The 19788-nt window shown below is 43.9% G+C and overlaps 1 protein-coding gene across 1 annotated transcript in view; it reads right to left on the bottom strand.

Moving 5' to 3' along the window:
- LOC115205155 (protocadherin Fat 4) overlaps nt 1-16573 on the bottom strand; it is a 100728-nt gene extending 84155 nt beyond the window's left edge. The window contains exon 1 of the mRNA XM_029770851.1: nt 10976-16573. Coding sequence (XP_029626711.1) covers nt 10976-16081 — 5106 coding nt within the window. The 5' untranslated portion in view covers nt 16082-16573. The remainder of the gene's footprint in view (nt 1-10975) is intronic.
- Nucleotides 16574-19788: the final 3215 nt, after the last annotated feature.

Genomic DNA, 19788 nt, shown 5'->3' with positions numbered 1-19788 from the left:
CCCCGGCAGCAGTCAGAAGTGGGGACACAGGGGCTACTGTTCCCATTGAGCGCTTTGTCTCTGGGCCTCTCTTGTTTTTCATCAGCAAACCATGGTTCAATGAAGGCGGCGTGCTCCCCTCCCCTCTCCTAGGCTGTCAATACTGGACCTATCAGGCCCTGAATGGCCGAATCAGCCTTCCCATGAAAATCAAGTCAATGACCTGCTTCCCCGCTCCCCTTGTGAAGTGGATGACAGCCATAATTTCCAACGGAGGGGACCAATATAAAAAGCATTAATTCCTTCTCTGTGAGCTCACCGTAAATGATTTGATTGTGGCTGATTCGACATAGTCTTCCTGGCTTCCCCAGAAGAGAAAAACTAAATGCAGGGAATGTTAAGAAGATTTTCAACCAAACATTCACTTCAGCCTTATGACCCAATCAAGTGGAAGGGAGACAGCTTTTGTCTACCTTGGCTGACCAAGGAAAGTGCAGCAGTGAGAGAAAAAAAAAGGAAAATAAATGTAAAGATTTTGCCAAGCTTTTGTCACGCTTTAAGGGCTGGTTTAGTCAATTGCTGTCAGATCAAGAAGACAGAAAGAAAAACAGCCGCGGTTGCCTTATATATAAAAAAAAAAACACTTTCTCTCGCAGCCAAGTCGGGAGAGTCCCAATACACAGAATTACACAGTTACTTTTAAAGGATTTGCATTTAAAAGATGGCCTAGATGCCTGAATGCAGGTCGTTTCCCTGTGACCATAGAAACATTAGAAAAGGTGGGAAATTCAGTCCACTGAACTTTAAACGACTTTATTAAAGTGTCACTAATCAGAAGTGAAAGACACAGGGTTTTAGTGTTTGGGCAAACTTACAGAAAAACTCTCAAAAAGCTTAATGACCTGCTAAGAGCATTACTTTGAAAAGCCTTGTTGACGGTAGAGTTTAATAAAAAAAAGAGTCATATAGCTCACTTTGAGAGAAAAAATTATTACCTTGAAAATGGCAAGAATTTGACTTTCTAAGGAATTCCATTTTCAGTCTGGAGTTAAGCAAATTATCCATTCCCACTGCCTTAAGAACAATAAACAAGGACTTCTTATGTCAAGTAAGAGACTTACAGCTAATTCTACAATGTTTTACTGCCAGTCGATATTATCATATATTACAAATAAAACATATTTCATTGGATTTGGCGGAAAACAAGCAGGAATACTGATGTCTATAACTGGAAACAAAATAATGACTTATGAATATCTAATCCTGCTATTTATTTACAGATTGTCGATGACATATAAATGATTCAAGAACATTCCAGAATTCTTTGCTCCCCAAAAATCTCTGGATCCTAAGCAGAAAATAGCTACCATTACAGCGTTTAATGGGATAACAACTCAAAGCATAATCCCTGGCTAACAATAGTGATGTTTGAAAGGACTCCTGTGAGTCCCGTTTGGTGTCTGCCAGGGCGGCCGGCGTTTTACAACCACCGGCTGGGCTATGTAATCTCCTCTCAATGGCCTTTCGTGCCACAGACCTGGAGAGGAGACCTCCAGATGAGTCTCTATCCATCCATCCGACCAGCAAATCCCCAGCGATGGAGAGAGCCAGCCTCATGTCCATCCAACTCCGATGGAGGTCTAGTGATCGCTAAGAATAAAAACCAGACCGCGGAATTTACTATTATGAAGATATGGAGACAAAAGGCGGGGTTGAGGGGGAGAGGATGAATTAACATTGGTGCTAAGGATTAAAAAGAGCTTCTGATCTTTGCTGGTTGTCCTAATCATACCACCCTAAATGAATCATCCTGGGATTATTTTATTAGAGCTAATTCGGGTAAGAAATTAATTAAAGTGGTACTCGAAATGATGTATGCGGAGTGAAAAAACAACATCAACAACAACAACAGGATAATGATCCAAGAGGCTAATTTATGTAATAATGATATGAATGGGAAATCCGAAGACTAGCATGCTTAATGAGCAGGAAAAATCAGTATTTTTGAAGATAAGTGGATCTAAAATGAGGTGGAAGGTTGCTACTGTATCCACTGCTTGTTCTTTGCATAATCTTTGCATAATCTTTGCATAATTTATACTTCGCCAAACATTGTAGTAGCCTACATTGCAACAGAGTTTCGTACCGAATGCTTTTGCAGGTCCATGTCACAATTCCTTTTCAAGTCCTATTCAGTTGCGTAAGTGAATGGGGCGAAAACATCACGACAACGGCATAGTCAAAAACACATGTCCAAGATTAGCGCTGATAAACATTTTCCGTGTTAGTTTTGCAAATCTTAGGAGGCGGACACGTTTATAATCCAGACCTTAAGAAGCACCACAGTCCCCAATGGCCCTAATGCCAAACAGCACAGTGTCTGTAAAGCTGCTATGAAACCTACTGCAGGGGTCAGACAGGGCATTTGACAGTCAGAGGGGGGAAAAAACGAGCCTTCTCTGATTGACTCCATATGACCGATAATGCCAGGACATCAAGCTAGGGCAACCACTTTTTGGCCTGCTTACCAGAAACTTGACACTAGGACGGTATATTCGATTTCGAAGATAAATCTGAATCTGATGTGCATTTACTATTGTGGCCAGACCTCATACTCAGAAATAGACAGCCAATGAACATGAAAGATATACGGAGTAGTGATCAGGGGCTAACTTTGAGATAAGTTGCCTTTCACCACGTGTGTGCTATTTAACCTAGCAGTAACACACATTCCAATTATTCATCTACAGAATGTACAAACAATTGTAATACTTTAAGTTGTCACATACTCAGAATACAACATGTTGAAAGGTTTGAAGACTTAAAAGGTGTAAAGCCTGGGATTTTACTCAATCAAAAAGGGAACTTCTGCAAACGCCTCCACAGGCAGCCATAAAGAAACGATATAGTTGAAACATATGTCACGATGACGTCATAATATATAAGAAGTAGGTCTTTATAAAGTTCAGAAAGTTTCCGCCCAGCACCTGGGCCTGAGTATAATCATAATGTGATGCGCGTATGACAACGTTACTTGCTCCATGGGCAACCAATCAGAGACAAAAGGAGCACAGGGAGCTGTTTCATAGGCCGGCCTGCAGTGAGGCGTGATGGGACGTAATAACCACATCATTATTAACAGCGTCTCAGCCTTGTCACACGTCAGATGCATAAAGACGCCATGGGGAGGTCAGGGTCTCCAGCACTGTAGGGCCATGTCACACACACACACACACACACACACGCAATCAAATGCATGCACATACACACAGATGCAAGAATGACCATACACACACAGCTGGCGCAGTGGTTCAGCTGCCAAGGGACATTGCTTCCGCTAATTCTGCAGGCTCTGCCAAGGGCAAGTCAAACGTTGCTACATTCACTGCCAACCTGACCCTTTGCGGTGTGAACGTTCATCACCTTCCCTCAGGGAATTAACTCGTTATCAAACCGAGACTGAGCCAACATATCCGTCTTTCTCTAATTTACGCGTCGCCAGAATCATATTCATGAAATGTTTTACGTAATCCATTTCACGGCAATACTCCGAATGAAGACTCAAGTGCAACGGGAGTATGTGTCTGTTTATACGGTAGAGGAACAAATATGGAAGGAAATCCCATCCTTTGCAGCTCCATTGCAGAAAAATGACACAAATTCAATGCATCAGGACTTGTAGGTTTTTTGCTGTGTGTTCTACCACAGAGCAAGTTCAGCACAGACCTGTAGAGTAGATAGAAGTACATACAGTATGGGGTCACTTTTAAAGCATGACTACAGTGCATGATGTCCAGGGAAGCTACTCCCATTAAGAGCAAACCTCATTAGGAAGTCCCTATCAACAGGGGGGATATCAGAACGCAGTGTTTCAGTATGAAGTAGCCAGCATATTTTCCATTTTGCTTGTTGGACATTGTATGCACCTTTGGCCAAAATATAGGGGATTTCTGACTTAACCACACAACTGCACACACGCACATAGCTAAATGGCAAATATGACAACATTCGACATGAGACTAAATTACGGCAAAAGAATCAGATACAGCACAGCTGGTCTAATTAGGCCACTCCAGCGATTTGCATAGGAAAAACAGATGAGGAAAAAAATGGTAACATTTGCACAATGTCAACACGTGTAATCGAAACCAGAGCAACTGTTTCTGTGTCCCGATGTACGGAGCACAAACAGCAAAACGTTTCCTATTGCTCCTTGAGATATCGTCCCGGTTTAATAAAAGCATAACTTTTGCCTGACAACAAAGCTCAGAGAGAGCTGCTCAGGTACCCAATCAAAAATGAGAGCTTGAGTCACGTTGGCTGGCCAGAACATCGCTGCCCCAAAAAAAACGTACTTCACCCAGATGTTTTCAATTAGGCAGTCCTACCAGAGGGGGCCGCACTCACCGAAATGGCCAGCTAAAGAGGAGAGCTCTTTTTCTCTCTCAAACTGGAGACTTCAGTTGTTGGAATTGTGTAAACAAAAGTGTTGTTTTATTATTAAAGCAAGTTTTGTTTGTTGCCGTGCAAATGTAATACATTTGTTTAGATTTAGAAAAATGTAAATGAGACTATTTGAATGTAACTCGTGCAGCCATCCTTAAAACGCAAGCAAATCCTATTTAGAAACTCTTGGACACCACGAACTTGTTTTGGGACTATAGCTGTCGGAATTTGAAAATATCTCATGAGCCAAAGTTGTCTGCTCGATTCAGTTCACTTTGAATACTGCATAATATAAGACATGATATGAAAAGGCCAACATATTTTCAAGAGAAGTTCCTCTTTTATCAAGTGCCAAACAAGGCACAACTATTCAGTTACACGCTGGTGTGCATGTATAACGAAACCTAATAAAAAGTGTCCTCCAGAGTTTAGAGAGATGCTTCAAGGCACTCTAGAGAAACACATGCACACACTACGCCGTACATAATTGAAAATAAACAGGTAAAACTTAAATCACGCTTCCCGTCAAAACCTTATGACCAGCCAGGATACAGTATGCTCTGCACTTTTTTTCCCCCTCTTGATGGAAAACTCATAAAAAAGAGGGAAGACAACAATAACGTGAACTTTCTTCTCTGGTGCCAATCTATCCCTCCTTGTCTCTAGGCCTGACGCTGCTGAAGCTCGCTCTGGCCCTCTCCCACAGCTCAAACCTCAATCCCCCTCCTCCTCCTCCTCTCCACCTCCCTTCCCTCCTTCTCTCTCTTCGCTCCTCAATTATCTGTCTGCCTGCGGGAGATAGCCTTCCTGCCTTGGGGTCATCTCTGCTAACCGCAGGCTCAAAGAAAAGAGGAGGGGGTTTAGACTTTGCAGAGGGCGCAAAAAAAAAATGCACATCCTCTTTCCTGCCACTCCTTTAATGGCACTTGGTGCTGGTGATATAGGGTGATGATATAGGGTCTGTGAATTGAAATCCCTGAAAGCGTTTTTCTTTCAAGATGAAATGAAGATGTGCCTAAAGGTACTGCTGCAGTGTACTTTTGTCCAGAGAAAACAATAGAGGCTTAGGGAGCGCTGTATACATTTGGGTGTGTGTGTGTGTGTGTGTGTGTGTGTGTCACGTGTAGAACAAATCATTCCGTAGCTGGGATCCATTATTACTGCAGTGAAAATGTGCCAAAATCAACTCCCCTCTCGACTTTCCCCTCCTCCCAATCTCCCAAGCACACTCTTGGTCTGACTCCTCTAACTTTTTACTAGCCTAAGTAGTGGAATCTTTTTACTTGGAATGAATATTAACAGTTCCTTCATAGACCAGGCAACTTCCGTGGACTTGAGCAGCACAGCTATTACAATACCTATATTGTAGGATTGCTAGATATTGTAGATCCTAGTACTACACAATACTAACGTGAATGCAACGTCAATAAAGTAAACAACACCCGAAGACAGCCTATCAGCTTGAACCAGTTTCTATATCGGCTGGATGCTAACGACCTGTAACACCTACACCAGAAGGCCTGTCAAGACATTCTACTCAAAGTCACCCAGTAAACCGGAGTTGCTGGACTTCTGGCCACTCAAATCAGTGGAGGCTTCTGGAGGGGAGGACGGCTCATAATAATGTCTGGAACGGAGCGAATGGAATGGCATCAAACAAATGGAAACCATGTGTTTGATGTCCTCGATACCATTCCACCTATTCCACTCCAGCCATTACCAAGAAGCCGTCCTCCTGAATTAAGGTGCCGCCAACCTCCTGTGCACTCAGCATTTCTCATCAAGGTTCTGATCAAGAGAACAAAGTCAGTAAGCCTCTGGTCCCTGTTGTTGGTTGATCAATTGTTCCAGTCCAAAGCAGCGGGGCATTCCCAGTGGTCCTGATACTCGTTCAGCCTCTGTGCGAGGACCGCGTGTGCGAGGAATGATGAGGCTCGACAACCAAATTCACAGAACCAGAGAAATGTATCTCCGAAGTAAAAATAAAGGCCATGCGAGCTCTTTGGAGCTCCCGCCACATTCATTTATTACTCCAACTGAAAAGCTGTGCTCTCCCCGGAAGACGGCCGAGTCAAACGCAGAGGTAGGCAGCAGACAGAGAAGAAGAATGATTATTGAAGAGCGTTTTGAAACATATGCCCGGTCTGTGGTCTGAGGTTGACCCTTGGTCGACATTAGTCGACCTAATGTGGTGCTCAGAGCGTTCATTTCTTTACTGACTATTGAATTTATGTAAACAAATATATATATATATATATGTTTGATGCGCTGATTTGTTTGCAAATGTTATGCTGTATATACTGTTGAGGAAGGGGGAGAGAGCGAAAGAGAGACGGGAGGGAGAGAGGGAGGAAGAAAGAAAGAATAGGAAAAGAGGGGGAATATTGCGGGGGGGGGGCATCATGACGTTAGTTGACACAACTTGCCTACATAGTGACACATGGTCTGGATAACGACCCACAGCCTTGTTTTTCAACCTGAGCCCTGAGGGTATCCTCGTTGCTAAACAAACACTCATTGTGAGCCGTGATAGCCGTTAGCTTCGAAACCGGGCGAGATGGAGAAACAAAAAAGTTCAACATTTCAGAAAACAAGTGAGGTCTCTGTACAGAGACAGCCACAGACGTGCCCCGCGATGCTATCACTGTATCAGCATTGATGTTGTAACAGTTAGAGTCATTCTTCCAGGGGAAGTGCTTTAAAGTGGTAACATGAAAACTGGAGTGTTGCTGTCCTGGCATGGAAGATACTGTGTGTGAACTTGACCTCTAGCCTTGTAATCCGGCTATTCATTTGTGAACATTAACAACAAAATAATAGGGCAGCTGTGTGTTTGTGTGTGTGTGTGTGTGTACGCTTTTCCCGCTGCATGCATGTGAGGAACGGTTTATAGGTTGTCTCGTAAAAGACACAGGCACTTAGAGAGAATCCTCTGTTGGCCTGTCTGAACTTTGACCTCAGACGGGACCACCATGGGAGGACCAACATATGCATCAACTCCATGAAGGCTGTGAGAAACCCTGGTGATGGCCGCTAAAAAACACATATCCAGCCAATTTACCCCGTGAATTTACTGTCTCGCTCGCCTCAGAAACCCTTCATCCCCCCCCACGCCAACAAGCATATCGTATGGTATCAGGGCAGCGCAGCCCTCGCTCTACCTTGTTGACCTGCCTGTAGAGGTTTTGTGTTTCATAGTGCTTCTACACTACATCAAGCACTCCACCGACCACTAATGCCCTAATCACATTTCCTCAGGGTTCAAGGTAGAGGAGTTTATGGGTTCAAATAGCATTTGTTTTCTTTCAAATACGTTGAGCGTTTGATCAAGCCTGCCGAGAGAGCCAGGTGGACGGGGTTTGTACTTTTTGGTCTATTCCATTGGTTCCATTGTGCCAGGCAAGCTCAAACGAACACAGCTAAAGTATTCAGAGTATTTGCAGTGATGCCAACCATGGTAAGGCATTTTAGGTTGTCGCAATCCATTTAACGCCCAATAAGCTTGCTTAAAACAGCAGCATAACATTAATAAACTGTGTTTTCCCAACTGTCTCATCGCATACAAGAGGGTAGATGGTTATTTTCAATCATTAAAATGTTGCTTTGGAGTGGCTAGTTTTCTGGACAAAATGTACCTTGCGGGGGGGGGGGGGGCAGAAAGTGTGAGGGAGCTAAAGACGGGAGAGAGAGTGAAAAGAAAGAAGACGGTCAACTTAGCTGTCCAGAGTAAGATAAGCACTAATAAGAGGCATCTATCTGGCCTAGCCATCTGTATTCCCCTGTTGCTATGTCCAGTCCAAGAACACCAGGCCAGCGGGCAGAATGCTGATGCTCCCCTCCTCAGTTTGTGAGACGATCCGAAACCTCTCCCAAGTCTCCCCCCCCCCCCCCCCCACTCTAACTCCCACTTCCCTATTTCTCTGTCAGAAAGGAGGGGGTCCCGTACACAACCCTAAATCTGTCAGTGAATGATGATGGCACAGACCATAAGACAACAGAGCCCACTGAACCAATGCCAGAGGGGAGCAACACTATATCTGTGAAGGCAAAACAAAGGAAGGCCTGTTGTGAGTCGGCAGTGTTTATTTCCAGAAGGAACAATGCTTTTGGGGGGAAAGAAGTGATGTAGCACTTCAGGCTCTCTCCTAAAAGCTCCATTCTTTTTCACCAGGGGCAAAATAAAACAATTGAGCTGGAGATGGAGTGGTTTTGAGAGTGGAGAGAGAGAGAGAGAGAGAGAGAGAGAGAGAGAGAGGAGGGCAGAGGGTAAGGAAGAGCCAGAGAATGAAAAGAAACAGAAAGAAACAAAAGACAGACAGACGGGGGGGGGTGTTAGACGGAGGGAGGCAGACGGAGGGAGATTCAGAGAGTGAGTGAAAGACAGAAAGAGAGAGCGCGGGCCAGACACCCTGAACAATATTGGTTGACAGGTTAAGAGCTAGAGCAGGTTGTTACGTCATGTTCCGCTATCAAAGCCAACTCCAAATCCCAAAAGACGGAAACCAATCAACAATCAATGGTATTTATACTAACTTAATTAGGTACCAAGAGGCAATTCCAAAACAAGTCAGCGGCAACTTCTGTTTCAGCGGCAACTTCTGTTTCATAGCAAGCTCAGCGCTATGTCAAGGTTGTTTATGATAGCAATCATTGATAAGGCATACGCAACAGAATTCTATTCTGTTTTAGTCTTTCCAAAACTTTGTACACAGTGCAAAGCACAAGAAAAGTGACAGTCAACTTTTTTTTGGGACAATCAATACGAAGACCCTTTTGAAAGGGCCCTTAAAAGTTACGTTTTGATTTGAAATGTATCAGTCCAAGCCCAAAACCTTAGCCTTTCCTACGTCACACTGCCGAGCAGTACCCGAGACTGCTTTAAAGCAGGGCAAATCGAAAAAGGCCATTTCATTCAAAGGAAAGTCAGTTTAAAACCATCGAAGTAGCTTTAGCTATTACACTTAAGAATGAACAATAGAGAGTGACAGTCATGTTAAAGTCATCGCTCAGGGGATTGAAAAAGTAGAAAACTTCACTGGACTTTGAGAACAGAAACGTGACGTGCGTTATTTCTCTCAATTAAAGAGATTCGTATCTGTGGTGCTGCAGGCAAAGTGAGAGAGCATTTGATATCCCCATTTGACCATACTAACATTAAGTGAAATGACTCGGCGCAATTTTTGCTAATAATCGCTGATTTGAATCATATTTGAGTTTGCCTCCAAATAACCTATTATTGGATTGGATTTCAATTTCAGCATTTGTAATGGTTGAAATGGTATCCACAAAAACTGTCAAAGCATCCGATTGCTGTCGTACAGATTGAGCGTTTCAGGATAGAACCTTCGCAAGCAACTTCCACAGCAACAATAAAAAAAATAACATTTTCCAGCAGCAGTGGGAGCCTTTTTGGCCCTTTTTGGTTGCACTCAGAAAACTTCAATTTATAAACGTGTGTCATCAAGCCTGTAATAACATGAATTCTTGGTTCCAGTTGAAATGTCCAAAACACATATACAGTCTATAGAATCCCATTTGTTTTTCATTTGAGGGGTGGCTAGAGCTTAGCCACCCAAAAACTGGGTTTTGAGTTTCAACGCTCAACTTCAGAGAATTTAACTCGATCCCAAAACGGAAAGTTAAAACGAAGCCCGAGAGGTGCGGCGTCACATAATGCATACGAAATAGAGAGCTTAGGTTTCAGTCTTCCAGATTTTTTCCCCCCTTTCTCCTCTTCCCAAAAATCTTTTCACAGAGTCTTAAGAGGTCACCCAATTTGATGGTCACTTATTGCCTGCAGAGCCCAGCCCAGTGGTAGAGGAGAGTACAACAGGACCACCCTTAAACCAAAACAGCCTCAGGCTCCAAACCCCAATGTAATACTGACCCTGGTATAGTATAGTCTACATGCACTAGGTCATCCAGATATTTTCATTATGTGTTCTATTACTACCTATAGAAACCAAGAACTATTTATCATGGAAGTCTATCATAAGAAGCAACCCAGCATGATTAACGGCAGCAATGCGTAAAAAAAAATCAAAATCAAAAAAGGGTTCGATTTTGATTTGTGTCGTTCGTATTCACTGATAAGAATATCAAAGTTCATAACAGCACGAGCTCAGCAACAACACAGGATACGCAGGCCCTTTCCCAGAAAACACAGACAAAACGCTAGAAGGATTGTTATGGCCAGCCCTTTTTTGGAACTGGAACAATACAATTATCTTGCCAAAAAAACAAGGCCTACTTATGTCCAAGGCAATTTAGATGTAATGTAACACAGAACTTTTAGCAATATAGTTTTTAAAAAAGGAATGTAATTAATGTGCGTACGAATGCACTAGGTAGACCTGTTTTATGTGTGACTTGGACACTTTCCTTTCACTCCTGGGTTTTCCAGTCGAAAACTTGATCTCATTTCATTTAATCCCACTAAACGACTTCAACATCTGTACGGGTTCAATTTATGCTGTCTGGAAGCAATCGACCACAATACGAAGGAGCCATTGAACTCTATTAAGTGAAGAGAAATAAACAGGCTACTAACCTCAGCTCTCTGTGTCCTGGGCTGACTGGCGTCTGTCTCGATGGCGTACACATCCACCAGGTAGAGGTCAGAGCCCTGTTCCCGGTCCAGCTCGGCCGCGGTCTGGATCACTCCAGTATGGCGGCCTATGGTGAAAAGGCGTCCCACGGCCTTGCCGCCGCTGCGGACCGACACTATGAAAAACTCCACCTTGGTGGCTGAGCCTCTGGGGCTGGAGGCATCCAGGGAGATGACATTGGTACCCGGAGGCTGGCCCTCCTTCAGGATGGTGATGTACTTGGGCTGGGAGAAGACGGGCCCATCGGCGCCCTGGAGGATTATGGTAAGCTCGGTCCTGGAGGTCTTCCTTTCCGAGCCGTGGTCGGTGGCCGACACGGTCAGGCTGTAGATAAGGCGAGACGGCACCAGCTGGGAAGCCAACCGGATATCCCCGCTATAGCGGTCCATGATGAACGTGTCCGAGTCTCCCTTCACTAGCTCATACTCCACCTCACCATTAGAGCCCTCATCGGGATCGAACGCCACCACCGTTGTGAGGATGGAGCCGATGACGATGGTGGACTCTGCGACCAGAGCATTCTGGGAAACGAAAGTGGGGACATTGTCGTTCAAATCTGTCACCCATATTGTGACATTCTTCAAGGCAAAGCGCCGGAATTCCACAGGAACTGCCTGGTCAATAGCTTTAACTGTCAATTCAAAGAGATTTGAGAACTCTCTGTCAATCTCCTTGTTTGTGCATATGAGTCCACTGCTGGGGTCAATGCTAAAGTGACCACCCCTGGGTGTCTGTTGAACTATGGAGTATTCCAGCTGTCCATTGATGTCTGCATCTGTGTCATGAGCAGTGATTGTCATTACTGATGCAGAGAGGGGCATATTTTCAGGAATGGATTTAAAAATGTCACCAGGGGTAAATATAGGAGGATTGTCATTGAAATCTCTGACATGGATGACCACAGGAATCGTTGAGGATCTTGGTGGTCTCCCATTGTCTCTTGCAGTGATATTCAGTTTGTAAAAAGACTGAGTTTCAAAATCCAGCTTTTTCACAAGGAAGATGCTCCCTGTGTTGGGGCTAATGCTAAATGTCCCGTGGTTGTTTGTGGCAGTGATGCTGTATGTTATGTCAGCGTTTTGACCCGAGTCAGAGTCCGTGGCTGTCACAGAGGCCACCAGCTCTCCAATCCTCATATTCTCCAGAACATCCACAGATATGGCAGATTTGGGGAAAGAGGGGAAGTTATCATTCTCATCCTGTATGCTAATGCTGAGCATACAGGAGGAGGAGAGGGCCACGGTTCCAGAGTCCACAGCAATAATTTTTAACGAGTAGGAGGATGTCGCCTCATAGTCCAGCTTTCCCACTAGTGTGACCTGTCCAGAGCTGCGGTCGATGGTGAACTGGCTCTCCTCGTTGCCCTCCTTTATGTGGTAGAGGACCAGTCCGTTTTTGCTCTCATCCACATCGACGGCAGACACCCTCAGTAGCTGCGTTATGTTCTGGGCCGACTCGGAGATGGAGGCCTGGTAAATGTCTTTGGTAAACTTGGGCGGGTTGTCATTGATGTCTTGGATGTAAACCTGCACTTTGGCCTGGTCTCTCAGGGGCTTGGGGAGCCCCTGGTCTGAGGAAATGACCGTAAAGCTGAACACTGTGGCGCCTCTCTGTCTCATGAGAGACTCGCGATCCAACTGCAGAGTACTGGTCAACTCCCCTGTGATGGTGTTCAGCTCAAAGTTGGGCTGTGGAGTCTCAAATGTGTACCTGACCTCACTATTGGGGCCAAAGTCCTTATCCACTGCAAACACTCGCCCTACCAGTGACCCTCTCTTCTGCTCTTCCTCAAAGTGGAACAGATAATTAGTGCTGTTAAAGAGGGGACGATTGTCATTCACGTCGTCTAGAATTACACTGGCGTTGACACTGGCACTTAGCGGCTCCACGGCCCTGTCTGTGGCCATAAGCACTAAGTCATATCTGTCCTGGACCTCTCTGTCTAGCTCAGCTTTAATATACAACTGCCCGTCCGGAAAGATCCCAAATACGTCGCCTGTGTTCCCGCCAACTATGTCATACATCACTTCCCCATTCGGGCCTGAGTCTTTGTCAGTGGCCTCCACCTTGAAAAAGCGACTGTTGACAGGTTCAGACTCTAAAATAATGACCTCGTACGAGAGCTGATCAAACACGGGAACGTTGTCGTTGACGTCGTACACGCTGACTGTTAGCATTAGACTGGATATGAGCAGGGGGACCCCCATATCAGAGGCCAGGACCTCCACCTGGTAGGAGCTGGTGGTGAGCTCCAGTGGACCGGTCAGTGTGATAAGCCCATGTTTCTCATGGATGTGGAACAGGCCTTTGGGGTTCTGCTTGAGGCTATAGACCACCATGCCATTGGTGCCCTCGTCAGGGTCTGAGGCTTTGGCCTGGAATATCAGGTGCCCTGTGCTCCAGTTCTCCACTGCACTGACATGCTCGACGGCGTGGATAAAATGGGGCGCGTTATCGTTTAAATCCTTCACTGTGACATTGACGAGGGCCTCGCCTGTTACCTCCCCACCTCTGGCTACGACTTTGAGTTGATAAAAAGACTGCTCCTCTCTGTCTATCTGACTGGATGCTTTGATTTGACCTGTTGCACTACTGACAGTAAAAACCCCCCTCTGGTCCCCTGAGGTGATTAAATATGTTATGTTTGAATTCAGATCAACAGTGGTGGCAGCTACAGTGCCAATAACTGTGCCAATGCCTACATTTTCAAACATGACAAAACTGTAGGCGTTCTGACTAAAGGTAGGGGGATTGTCCTGTGTGTCTATGACATTAATAGTGACGATGGCCTGGGTGGGTGAACGGAGTCCACCACCATCTGCTGCTGTCACCTGCAGCTGGTAGGCGGTCTTCTCCTCTCTATCCAGCGGCACCTGGGTGGTGATTTGACCCGAGTTGCTATTAATGTGGAATTTAGATGCGTCTCCGGCAGTTATGATATACTTTACAGTGCCGTTTCTCCCCAGGTCAGGGTCCGTGGCTAATACAGTGGTTACGAACGAGCCAGAAGGTTCGTTCTCTTTCACATTGGCAAAGTACTGGACTGGGTAGAAAACTGGCCTATTGTCATTGATATCGCTCAGGGAGACGTTTACTTTACCAATGGAGTGGAGAGGGGGACAACCGGAGTCTGTAGCCTGGATGTACAGTAAATAACTCCCCTGGTCCTCCCTGTCCAGTTCTGTGGCTGTGCTTAACCTGCCCGATACAACATCCAGGCGGAACAACTCGTGTACATTAGACGGGTTCTCCGGGTCAAAAGAGAACCGGATTGTTCCATTGGCTCCAAGGTCATCATCAGAGGCTGACAACAATAGGAGCTCAGTACCGGCCGGAGAGTGCTCCACCAGGGACACATGATACGTGCTCTGTGTAAATGTGGGCACTTGGTCATTCATGTCAGTTATGTTGACTATCAACTTGGTGTAGGAGATTTTGGGTTGCAGCCCCTGGTCTTTTGCACTGATGTTGAGCACTATTTCAGATGCTACTTCCCGATCCAACAAAGCGGCGCTGGTAACCAGACCACTGTTTTCGCTGATGGCAAACCAGCCCAAACCGTTTCCAGACACCAGGGAGTAGCGAAGGTTGGCATTCTGCCCGGAGTCGCCATCTGTTGCAGAGACCCCTTTAATGTAGCTGCCTTTTGGAATGTCTTCACTGATATCTACTCTGTACAGGGCTTCCTGGAATATGGGCGGGTGGTCATTGATATCGTTCACAAAAATAACCAGGCTGGCAAAAGAGGACCTGGCCATGGGTTCGCCATTGTCTGATACCGACACAGTCAGGTTGTAGGAGGAAATACGCTCCCTGTCTAGAACACTAGCCACTTTGATCAAGCTTAGGTTTGGAACTGGGGAAGTGTGCACTTCAAAGTGTCTCTGCTCATTACCCCCCAATATTGAGACAGATATATTACCATTAGCTGTGGGTGAGTCTGAATCGGAGACTGTCAATAAGGCTACCACTGTACCAATCTGAGCATTTTCATCAACAGAGGCAAACTTAGATGTGGTGGGGAAATATCGAAACTTCACAACTGGGTCATTATCATTGACATCCAGTAGTTTGATCGTGGCCTCTGACCTACCTGACAGAGACGGTACCCCGTTGTCCATAGCATGAATCGTCAAAGAGTATTCTTTCTTACGCTCATAATCCAAACTTTCTTTTATAATGATGGTCCCTGCTTTGGGATCGATTTGAAAAGGTGTTCCCTCGTCTAAAAAGTACCTGATGTCTGCATTCGCGCCCTCATCTCGGTCTGATGCTGTTATTTGCAGAACACTAGAACCAACTGCTGCATCTTCAAAAACACTTGTTTGATATTGGTCATGATCAAACATAGGGGGGTTGTCATTGATATCTTGGATAGTTACATTTACTTGCATGTACCCAAACTTCTTAGGGTCTCCTTTGTCCTCTACTTCAATCAAGAGTTGGAAGAAAGGAGTTATTTCCCTGTCCAAGCCTCCAGTTGAAACGAGGTGACAGAATGCCCCCTCTCCACTAGGATTGACTGTAATATCCAAACGGAATTTCCTTTGCTCGTTGCCATTCACTATTCTGTAGGTGGTGTGATCCACTCCATTACTCCCAATGTCTGAATCTGTGGCGGTGTCCAGAATCACTTGTCTGCCACTGCTGGCGTCCTCTTTGAACGAAACTACAATTGATGCGTCGGGAAACACTGGCGAATTATCATTTATATCCAGTACAACAATCCTAACTTCGGTAGGATAAGTAGGTTGGCTGGAGAGGACCACCACATTGATGACATTACTTTGCAAAATTTCCCTGTCAATCACAGAGGAGGTGTAAATGACTCCAGTGGTCCCGTTAATTGCAAAAAGTTTGTGGTTTTCACTGAAGCGATAGGCGAAGCTGGGCTTCGTCTCTATCGTCCCCACGTAGGTACCAATCGGTTGCTCCTCCAATACCCGAAACTCTTGACGGATTTGACTGGATGAAGAATATTGCGACAAAGTCCATAGCATTAATAAAATCAAATGGAACCGGCCTAAGCCCCTACCTGTAAGCGCCATGGTCAAAATCCCAGTCCACCTTTATTAGAAAAAGTCCATGACGAAGATGCATCAACTTTATTCGAGTTTGGCCAACACTAAAGCATTGTATTCCAAAAATGCACTAATTATTCATAATTCCAGCGATGATTAAGGATATTTCCACAGTTTGAGTACTCTGAAGTAACTCTTATTTTGTCCCGTGTTAGAATATCTTGACGTAGTAATTGAATCTGTAGGGCTCTGTCCCTTGCTTGTCAATGAAGTTTCACCACTGTTCCCCTGTAGCAAAACGCATCTATGAGCGGCAACTCATGATGGTTCATTTGCGCAATAAAGTTCCCTGGCGCATAGGAAATACAAAAGTGAAACATACATGTGAATATCTCCTCTCAGTTGTCAAAAGTGTATCCAAAAGTTAAAAGTAATTCAATAATTGTATTTATAGAATACGGAAAGCCAGGCACAAATATCTCAGCTGTAGGCTACCAATGCAATGTCCCATGGAATAACGGTGCAGGAGCTTCAGTCATACGCTTAGGTCCCTAGTAATTTAGAACAAAACTCGAGTTAGGCAAACTCCCTCCCACCTGTAATCCCATTGGATAACAGTGCTTCTGCTCGCCCTACTTGCCATTCCTTTCTATTGTAAACCGGAGCCCTTGTCGTGGCTTGTGGAGGAGAACGTCAATCAAAGCGAATATCAGTCATTATGGCATGTGAGACAGGTGACAGGTCATGAGCGCACCGTTTACTTTATGATAACTGCAATACAGGTCTACTTAAAATGTGTTGTAGAAGTATTGTCTTCAAAAAACGTATTTCCTTTTAATAGAATTACTTCAAAATGTGGTCATTCATCGAAGTAGCCTAAATGTAGGCCTACATTTTCTTACGTTGTTCTTACTTTATCACGTTCGGGTAACTCGATAACAAATGCAGCCTATAAGGTTTCAATCTGCAATGCATGTATCTACCTAAATCCCATGGTTAGGCCAGTTTTATTAGAAAGGTATCTAGTTTAAACTCTGAATAGAAAGATTACCAATAGCATTTCTCATTGTCACACATTTTAAACAGAGATGTTCGCAATGCATCTCAAAATGGTTTTATGTTTGTTGTTACTCCTAATGATGAAAATGCGAAACAGGATTGCAATTTGGAAACGTAAGAATATATCATGTGTCTTCTTATGAGATGTATTTTACATATGGGTACGTTGCGCCATCTAGTGTCTTAATTTAATCATCAAGCAGTCTTAATGTTTTGTAAAATGATACTCCAACTATGGATGATACAAGGCAAAATGCAGATCAAATATTGCATATACTGCAGGTTAATAACGTTCAAATTGTATTCTTACGTGACTGAATAGATGTCTCCAATACGTAAATGGTATGTAACAGATTTTAAAATGAATTTGAAAAAATTAGCTTGTCAGTGACTAAAATATATCTTCAAAATGTCTGAATGACAAAATAAGCATCTAAAACATTTCATTTTGAACAATAACGGTCTGTTCAATCGTGGCAGTCATGTGTGACCAATGACCATTTGCACAATGAGGTCGTGATCAGGACGTTGCTGTGTAGCAGAATCAAAGAGGACATGACTCAACCATCTTAATTGAATTACAGACAGGGGAAGGTTGGCACAGACAGCATGGACTGACAGCCAATGCACGCACCCATTCAGTGTTCCAGTCGCCTAACAGACAGAGACTAACGGTATCAAAGCAGATTAGCTTCCCACGCTGTCTTTCCTGCCTGCCAGCCAGTTAACTTGATTATGCTAAGCTTGAAGCTTGCAGGATGCTTTTTATATATAAAAAAAAAATCAGCTTGTTATTGTGTTTATGCAAAACATTTTTAGCTCGGATTGATGTGTTCATCTTTTACTTCAGAGTTGACGGTTTTCAATCCATATGGGAATTCAAACCCCGGTACAGATGACCAATTGACCCAAGTCTCACCTCTTGTAACAATCAGATTGGATCTCAAACTGAGTTACAAGTTTAAAGTTCAAGGAAATACTGTGTCAATATTAGAGCAACAAAGACAAACCAGACAAAGTGCTATGAAGAGCAAAATAAGCATATTGTCACCAATCAGAGTATCAGACAAGTAAAACATGCAATTTCTTTAAATTAGAGTCCAAAATAAGTAAGTTAGTCTAAAATCCAATCAGAGTCTAGTCCAAGATCAAAAAAACATCTCCAAACGCAAAAAATGTGCGATCCCCCTTCAAAATACAAAATACATTTCAATCCAAAATGGTTGAGACATCAAATGGAACATAGTAGAATTGGAAATCCGGCCAAGCAGAGATGCTTCAGATGGCTCAGTGTTCAAAAACCCAAACAAACCAACAAAAATGTACTCCTTTGACAATATATATTACTATTTGGCTACATTTCTTGGCTGCTAAACACTTCAGCAACATGCAGATTCTGTTATTTGAGCATTGACTTTGGCTCCTGTGACTTTTCAATACAAATGTGCACAATTTATTGTGTACTTATTGGAAAAGCACAGGCAATCTCACCTTATCACGGTGATAATTTGCTTGATCGTTATGGCTATCGAATCTAAGCACATTACCACCACATTTGTAGACATCTTAAAACAGATGTTTCTCCAGCTATCGTCTCAGAATCAAAAGTGAAATCCCTTAATCTGATTACCTTGGACCCCCTCAAGGACTGGAATACTGTAGCCTGTTTCCTTTTTTTAAAAAGTGCATGAGCACAACCCTGCAGTACATGTAATCGTAAAATCTGTCAACATACTGTAAAGCCAAGGCCCAGTAATAAAGATCAAATGCAGCAGTCAATGAGAGGATGAAAGAGTGCCATAATCCAAAACAGACATGTGCCTCATTGAAAACTGCAGACAGAACGGGACTGAAAGCGAGGAGTTAACTCAATGGGAGAACGACACATACAGTGCAAATGTATTGTTAATAAGATTCTGTTCACAGTATTTCCATTCAAATGAATGGAACATAGTTTCAAGGCTTTCTTTCAACTCAGTCTTTAAGTAGACTCAGAGGGTAAATCAGTCGTTGCACAGTAGAATAATGTATTTTATTATTCAGGCAAGAGCTGAATAAATTCAAGTGAAAGTCCTTTTTAATTGGCTTTTTGAAGTACTGTATAACACAAAAAGATGATTGTACAACCAGGAAGTGCGAGCCAGTGAAACAAAGGTCCCTCTTTTAAATGGCAAGAATCTAACGCTGACAGCGGATCTGCTGCGTGTCTGTGTTTGTTTACCATGCCTTCAGGTTTTAAATTGTCATCCAGGCTCTATCAGGGATTTTCCCTGGACCCCTCGTTGCTAAGTAGAATGTAAGGGCCTTCTGTTACCCAACAAGCTCTGTTTCACCCGTTGCGTACGCACAACCATGAATTTTCATCTCCCTGGCCGGTTGTGCTTAGCGGGTCTCAGCACCGGGATATACTGTATGTGTGAATATCAATCAGCCAACTCGGTGGAATACATGGGCGTTGCAGGTATAAGAGATCATTTGTGCGAGAGCTCACTGAACAATCCTCTGTAAGTCTTTTTTGAGAGGAAAGCCACAAAATCGTGGTCATATTTTCGAGAGATATTCCACTTGTGTTGTCTAACATTGCACAGACATTTGTTCTGTGGACTGGAGGAGATATGGAAATGTGTAGATATCTTTTTTTTTGCAAGAGCCTTAGTGTCCATTCATAAATAAAT

Source organism: Salmo trutta, chromosome 13, assembly GCF_901001165.1.
Source record: "Salmo trutta chromosome 13, fSalTru1.1, whole genome shotgun sequence".
Classification (NCBI taxonomy): domain Eukaryota; kingdom Metazoa; phylum Chordata; class Actinopteri; order Salmoniformes; family Salmonidae; genus Salmo; species Salmo trutta.
The sequence above is the reverse complement of the archived record's forward strand: the minus strand, read 5'-3'. Positions and strand labels throughout refer to the sequence as shown.